The 7,841-nt window shown below is 45.6% G+C and overlaps 1 protein-coding gene across 1 annotated transcript in view; it reads left to right on the forward strand.

The window, feature by feature from the left end:
• Positions 1-113: 113 nt before the first annotated feature.
• PAAF1 (proteasomal ATPase-associated factor 1) overlaps positions 114-7,841 on the forward strand; it is a gene marked incomplete at both ends in the record, with an annotated part of 9,284 nt that continues 1,556 nt past the window's right edge. The window contains 5 exons of the mRNA XM_009699206.1: positions 114-239; positions 639-728; positions 4,306-4,404; positions 5,121-5,271; positions 7,382-7,576. Coding sequence (XP_009697508.1) covers positions 114-239; positions 639-728; positions 4,306-4,404; positions 5,121-5,271; positions 7,382-7,576 — 661 coding nt within the window. The remainder of the gene's footprint in view (positions 240-638; positions 729-4,305; positions 4,405-5,120; positions 5,272-7,381; positions 7,577-7,841) is intronic.

Here is a 7,841-nt window from a genome sequence, read left to right on the forward strand (position 1 = left end):
GAGGGAGGTTGCGGGGGGGCTGTGGGTTAGGAGGGTGTGAAGGAGGTGTGGGGGGGTGCCCTGTGGGTTAGGGGAAGGAGAGCTGAAGGGAGGTGGTCTGAGGGGTGGCCAAGCTGATTGCTGTTCTCCCTGCAGGGAAGCCAACCTTGTATGGCAGCCTGACCCACCGCGGGCTCAGCACTGAGGGTGTCCCTGACATCGCTGCCTCCGAGGGCTTCGTGGTTGGGGAAGTCACCAAGGTGCCAGGGCTGGGGTGGAGTGGGGGCTGGTAACAGCATTCCGCACGTGGAAGGGCAATACTCCTACGACAATCAAAATAGTAGCCTAAAGCTGTTGCCCAGTCCCCTGCGTGCTCCTATCTAGCTATCCTGGGCCTCCCGCCTGTGCAGTGCCCTGGAGCTGGTCTGTAGTATCCCATAGTTGGGCTGGGGTTGTGTGTCATGGCCAGGCCATAGTAGCCATTCCTTGCCACGTGGGACCTGCATCTTGAGGAGGTATAAGGAGACGAGCCCAGCGTTGCACCTTCCATCAGTCTTCAGCTGTAAGAGACTACAGCTGGGTTCAGATTGTAGTTTTACCTTGACAGCCTCTGCGTTTCAGTAGGACTAACAGCCCTTCTAATTATTTTCCTCCTCTAGAAAAGCATTCTCATTTCTTGTCCTCACGAAAACGTGTCCACAAAGTTCCTGGCCCCGTACACAACTTTTTGTAGAATTCATCAGAAAAGTGTAAGTAACCTTGCAAAGTGAGTGGGAAATAACTGGAAGCAAGTGTGAACTTTCACAATGTGTTTCTGACTGTTGCACGCTCGTTCTGAGGAGTGGCCTGCAGCATGACTTTTTGTGTGAACTAGGTAATAAAACAGATCATAAAACTTGGGAAACTTGATCATGGTTAAGTTTATCCCCCCAAAATAATCTATAAAATTCTTTAGACTGTTTTCTTGCAAGTGACCTAATTTCTACTCACTTCAGGCCCATGACAGATACCCCTGTAAAGGAATAAGATGTGTGAATTAGTGTGTCAAAACCCGTGATAAAAATAAGAGGTTCCAGACACTGAGCTCTTCATCTGTGACTGGTTCAAATCTATCCCCAGTTTGCAGTGGCTGTTTGCTCCCATGTAATGGAGTTGTCTTTCTTTGATGTTTGCCATATGAATTTCTGTTTTGCGGGGCTGGGAATTGAATGTTGCATAAACTCATCTTGACTTGGTGGGAATTCAGAGACCAGAAAGGCCCAGCTTGTATTTAAAAAAATAAATAATTTGCATGAACTTCTTACTTATTTAAAAGCAGTCCTGCTCATTTCACTGAATAATCTTCTTTCTTATTGCACCCCCATCAATCTGGGGGTGCAATAAGTACAGCTTCTCACTGAACAATGATACAGAAAGGCTCACTCCGACCCGAAACTTAATTTCCTCACTGAAGAGAGGCACATAACTTGGCTTTGCTGGAAAGTAGTCTGTGCTTTTGCTGAACGCTTAACCCTACGTGGAAATGACTCGAGAAACTAGAGAGTGTATAGCTTGCAGGTACAGCCAGCTGCCCTAAAGGGAGTCCCCTGAAGGCTCCTGGAGATGTTTTAGTACGCTTGTCTCATGATTTATTGAGTAAATCGTGATAAACCCAGTCGAAAATGCTGAAAAGCTGAAAAGTCAGTCTCTATTAATGAAGCTCAAAAGCAGTATAAATGAAGATGTGTTTTAACATAAAGGCAATTCCATATCTCTACAACTGTTTGAAGGGGAAGCGGGGCTCTGCTGAGAGACAGAGCTTGGCAGTAAGGCAGCTCCAGAGACAGAGGTGAATCACTTGTCAGCTTTGTGCTACTTAAGAGTCCCCAGCTGCCCTTTTGTGTGATAAATGGAATCAACATTCAAAGCACAGCAAAATGGAAATGCAGGCGTAAGTGTTTAGTCTGCTGTCAAATGGGTGTGATGGGTTACAGCTGCACTGCAGATCTCTCCTCTGGAAAGCAGCTGAAGCAATATCTATTAATATGTAGATGAGTTTAAAGCTGGTGTGGACTAAGCTCCAGTTATCCTTTTTACCTGCTGCTTCTTGTTCTGAGCAGTTGTGCTTGGCCTTGCCTGTTTACATATCCCTCCTGAAAATCTGGGGATATGTCAGATGTAAAAAATTCCTGCTTGAATGACCTTCACGGGCCATTTTTTTTATCTAACTAGGGAGCAAATTACCACAGATTGGTTTGTTATATAAAATGCCACTCATGTTACTAATGTATTTCTCACATTACCAATATGTAAATAAATGTACTTAATGGCCGTTGTAACAGCTAAACCGTTATCTTGTGCTCTTATTTAAATAGTCTAATTCCTGTTTTAATTCCTTTTTTTTTTTCAAGTGGAGGTTGAGTATTGATCCTGCACCTTGTTAAAATTAGCTGTGATTTGAACTGTCAGAGCTTTTCAAGATTCAGTTTGGTCTGACTCTTGGATAGGAGAACTTATGACTGAAGTGTGGCATATCGTGTCCCCACAAGGCCTGGCTGATGCACATGCAGCAATAGGGTGCCACAGGACATCCTCCTTAGCATCTGGAAACAGCTGGAGATTGATGCAGGTCTGTTATGTACTTGATCTGCCCAAGGGCATTGTCCTTAAAACTCAGGCCTCTAGCTGTCATCTTTCTTGGCAAAGTCTCTCTTGGGTTTCCCTGTGAACATGGTAGTAAGTCCGACTGTCTTTTCAGGCTGGCTGCTAGCTAAGGCTGAGCACGTGCAGGAGGATCCACAAAGCCCAGTCCTGTTTGAGAATAGTTAAGAAAAGCATTTAATCTGAAACCTGGGAGGAAGAGGAGCAGCCTTATCCCTTGCATACTTGACCAGGTGGTTGGGACCTGCAAGCACACTGACATACTGTGCAAATTAAGACCAGAAACCTGTGCTTTGTCATGGTGGTGAGGGGCTGGAATGACAACGGAGCTGTGATCTGGGTTTCTTATGGTGGATCTGCCTTTTTCATTTCTGTTGGTGGATTTTACCCCTGTAGTTTCTTCTAATCCACAGACTGCAAATGCAATTATTGGGAAGCTTTTGGAGGTAATACAGCATGACTCCAGTATTCAAATCTTGCAAGACGAGGCAGCTATTCCACTACGTAGTTGTGATAGTTTTATTGTTTTTTGCAGGACACAACAGTAGCATTAACCTTTGCTCTAACAAAATCTATGTAATTGTTTTTTCAGCCTGGTTAGTGTCGCTGCAATCTGTATTGGAAATATCTCTTGTCACTTGGAAGATGTAATCGTTTCTTTCAAGGCTAGAATACCTGTTATCTTATTTCATGCACAGCTAAAATACATCTGCCTTTTCCAAATGGCAGCAATAATGTCTGGCATCACAGAGAAGGCTACCCTTTTGCAAGGATATAAGATCAACATCTGCTCTCTTCAAAATTATTCAGCTCTCCCGGTGTTAGTGCAAAGCAGGCAGTTGTTAATACCTTGGTGTGACAGACTGTGTGAGGAGTTAGCCTGCCTGAGTAAGGAACTAGTTTTTAGTCTGTTTCAGAAAATTTAGGCTGTGCTGTTGGCTTCATAAATATATCAAACAATGTCTTGGCTTGTGAGTTGGGGCGCTGTCAAGCTGGCCAGTTACCTTGAGCTAGCGTGGAACAGTTTGGCTCAATTTCTTACCTGTGTGTAGGAGCTGCAAGAAAAATCCAGATTTCTGCTTCACCTGGGGTAAAGCTGAAATACAACTGCTGTCTGTGCAGGCTTCTGACTCAGCATTTCTTTTTCTCCCTGTCTTGCAGATAGCTGCAGAGTCACAGGCAGAGAATAACAATTTCTCTGTCAAATTTGGTGGCAATTACAAGAACTCTGGGTTGCTTTGTGCCAGGTTCCAGTCACCCAACTTGTCTGAGCCCTGGCTGTGAGTCAGCCCAAATCAGCCACTCACTCTTGAAGGAGGAATGCAGCAATCTGTGTAAACAGATAAATTGAGAACTTCTTTTTATGCTACCTTGTCCTCTAGAAAAATCCTGCTGTTCGGGATCCATTTGGTTTTTGATTTCTTAACGTGTTGAGAGGGTGAGGTGAGAAAGCCTGTGAAGTCTTTGCTTAAATGTTAGGATATTATTAGGCTAAAACTGCCTCCCTAGGAGTATGGAACCTCTTTGGGGTGTTTTAAATGAGTCCAGCAGTATGTTTTGGAGAGATAATAGTGCTGAATGCTGTACTTAGCAGGTCTCCCCAGTACGGACTTAGGCTCTTGAGCAGAAATACCTATATACAGGGTCACAGAAAGCTAACATTTGGTGTTTTTTACCCTCCTGCAGATTACGTGTCTTGATATTTCCAGTGGTGGAGGGCTTGGCGTGTCTACCAGCACAGATGGGACCATGAAAATCTGGCAGGCTGCAAATGGAGAAATAAGAGTAAGAGGATCTAGCTTTGATGTGTGTCCATGACATTACTGAAGTCATTCAGCCGTGACTTTGGTCGGGCTATCCACACGCTGTGGTCTAGGGTAGGCAAGAATCTGGCTTTTGAATGAAAAGCTAATTGAAATTTGACATCTTGAAGGCTTTAAGTCAAATCTGTTGGAAGGCATGACTTCTCCCATGGGAAATGATGCTCAGCAATCCGGAGAGGAGTCCCAGGGTGAAAATGAGAATGGGTACTTGGGAATGACAGCTAGAGTGCGGAACTGAGAGCTTCTAACCTGCATGGTACAAGCACTGTTTTTCTTCTGCAGTAGAGAAGAGGTGAGGAAAAAAGACTCCTGCCTATGATGGATTAACCACATCATGGCTAGCTGCCTTCCCAGTTAAGGTGTTTCTTGTGGAGCTTGATCTGTCAGCTGCTTGTTTGGCAGAGGGTAGAGACATTGAACCTGTAATTAGAAACAAAGGTAGTATCCTTAGCTATGTAAGTAGCTACTCAAATGGTAGAGGGAAGCTCAAAGTGTACCTCCTGCTGCTTTGACTGCCTCAAATTCAGACAAGTCTGTTCCAGGAATGCAAACCCAGAAGATTTGAGCTTAATCCTCTGCCCACGTGGGAACACCAAGTTTTCCAGTGTCATAGCGCAAAAATTGCTCGGCATAAGGGTGATAACAATGGAACTAGCACGTAGTTCTTTGTTTTTCCAGAGACTATTGGAAGGCCATGTGTATGATGTGAATTGTTGCAGGTTTTTCCCATCGGGCCTCGTGGTTCTGAGTGGGGGAATGGATGCCCAGCTAAAGATCTGGTCAGCAGAAGATGCCAGCTGCGTAGTAACATTTAAAGGTCACAAAGGAGGTACAGAGTACTTAGCCTTTAAAATGCTTGATCTGCCGTGTGTATCATTGCCTTGCACCCAAGGACTAATGTTCAGTTACCAGCCTGCTGCACTTTGTGCTGTGTGTTTGTTGTAGATGTCTGGACTATCTTTTTCAGGCTTCCAGGACTTGAATTAAAAGATGGGTAGTTGTTGTATTAGACAGATGAAACTGTTTCTCTCACCAAACTACATTTTCTTCGTTAATTAAGGTAAAAAGAGGGAGGATGCTAGTCCATTAGCCTGTTGAGAGTGCCAAAGGTAGAGGCAAAGGGCATTCTCCTCCTCCAGGACAGTCTCGGCTCTCCAGAGCTCCGACCTGCGTTCAGTAACCTTGCTGCCTGCACTGGGAATGCCTCCTGCTTGCACCCAGATCATCCTGCTCACCTTCAGTTGCTCCAGAGCCTCTTCCCTTTTTTTTCTTTCTTGCCCAGAAAAGCATGTAGCAGATTATTATGGACTTGCAGAACTCAGGCAGGCGGTTACCTGCCTCGAGGACATGTGCTGTTGAAAGTGAGTAAAGCAGAACAAGAGGAGCTGCAAGGATACTTAAGGGATTATTTCTTAAGAAGGGCTGGAATAAGCTTGTTCACCCTTGTACTGAGGGCAGATGTTCAACTGTGCCCCTGCTGATGGTCTTGCTGCTGAAAATGAGAGTAAATTCTTCACCCTCTTTGTGTCCTCATGTAGAGGATGCACTAGTCACCTTACGTGGTGAATTTAGTGCTGTTCCTTGCGTTCAGGGTCTATGCTACGAACTCCTCCAGTTGACACTGTCTTAATCCTAGAGAAGAAGTGCAAGGGATGGAAAATGAGCTACCCAGAAAGGGTCCTGAGAGCTGTGATCAAAGCAAGTTTCTGGACAGAGCATCTGTTAATCTCTGGAAAGAAGATGTGGTTTCCAGGACCCTTTGTTCAGAAGCAGTGTGGATTTATATGTTATGCTTAAGCAGGCTCCTGGTTTACTCCTCTTTACGCCTGGCCCAGAGCGCAGTGGCCAGTGGTGCTGTCGTGTCCTGGCAGGGGGTTGCTTCTTAAGAGATGCCATCTTGAATGCTTGGGTGATCGTGAGCAAGTCCAAGTGAGTTGTGGATGTGGCATCAGATGTCTAAAATCCTGCTCCAAATTATCTCCTCCCTGAGCAACCAACTGCTCTGTACAGGCTCTTGCTTTCCCTGTCTCACAAGGTGGTAGGCTTTATTGAAAAGGTTAATAAGCCGTGTGACTAGCTGCCCAGAACTTGGTTAACTCAAAAACTTGTCTTGCACTGAACCTGCCATTGTTCTCATGTGATCTGTTTGTGTGGATTCAAAATACTTTGCCGCAAATGTCCTGTAAACAAAACGTGGCAAGCTGTGTAACAGGGCTTTGTCAGAATGATGCTGGCTGGCTCCTGATGGCTCTGAAGTTGACTTTATTCACTGCATGTAACTTCAGCCCAAACCGCTGCAGTTGGTTTGCTTGGCTTGTCCTGTCGTTTGAGCTTGTCATGTTTAATGACTACTTCTGTAATTAAATCTTCTAACCATCTGACTGTTCCCTTCTAAAACATCACTGTGTCATTTTTCAGATCTAGACTTGACAGCCCACAGTAAAATAAAGTAGTTAAGGGACGTTAGCATGTGTAAAGACTGCTCTTTTGATGTTGCTGTAGCTGGATAATGTGGATGCTGCTTGCCCCACACAACTTTTGGGATTATGCAGAGCTGGACTTGGCAACATTTTAAGAGTTCTGGGCCAGGCTATTTTCTGCCCAAGTTAGAGGTTAATTTTGGAGGTAGAAACTCGGCAGCAGCTGTGATACCAGCTTGGTCTGAGGTGAGGTGCTGCCCAAGATCTTGCCTTTGTGCCAGGTGGTGGCTCCCACTCTGTATGGTTTGCTGGGAGCTGCTGCCTTCCACGTACACCTCTTTCTAGATGCTGTGGCTCCCTACCCCAAGTTGCACCCCACGTAATTTGGCTGTGTGTGACTGGTGGCACTCTGGGGACGGTGGCTTGGGGCTTGTAGTTGAGTTTTCCTTGGGAAATAAGATGCTTTGTCTTTCTGCCTTCCATGCTGTCTGTCTGAACACAGCCTTTGCTTTGATGCAGGTATTTTGGACACTGCCATTGTGGATCGGGGAAGAAATGTCCTTTCCTGCTCTAGAGATGGCACTGCCCGCCTCTGGGATTGTGGAAAATCTGCCTGTCTGGCTGTCATCGCTGACTGCGGCTCTCCTGTCAACGGCATTGCTGTGGGCGCTGCTGACAACTCGCTGAACCTGGGCATGCCTGAAAAAGCTCCTAGTGAGGATCTTTCTCTTAAAATTAATCTTCCTTCCCCTGTCCCAAACCACTGAGGTTTGTCACCAGTAATCCTGAGTGCGTGGCATGCTGCTGTGTGCCCTTGTACCACCTAGGGAAGGGAACTAGAGTCACCAGAGTAGAGCACTCCAGTCCTGAGGAGGAATTGAGCCTTCTCAAGCATTTTGAGTGATGAAAACTGGGGTCTCCTTGATTACTGGCCTGCCTTGCTGGTGTCTTGGGGTCTGGAGGAATGTTGCTATAGGTT

The sequence above is a fragment of the Cariama cristata genome, unplaced genomic scaffold (genome assembly GCF_000690535.1).
Source record: "Cariama cristata isolate BGI_N322 unplaced genomic scaffold, ASM69053v1 scaffold36880, whole genome shotgun sequence".
In the NCBI taxonomy this organism is placed as follows: Eukaryota; Metazoa; Chordata; class Aves; order Cariamiformes; family Cariamidae; genus Cariama; species Cariama cristata.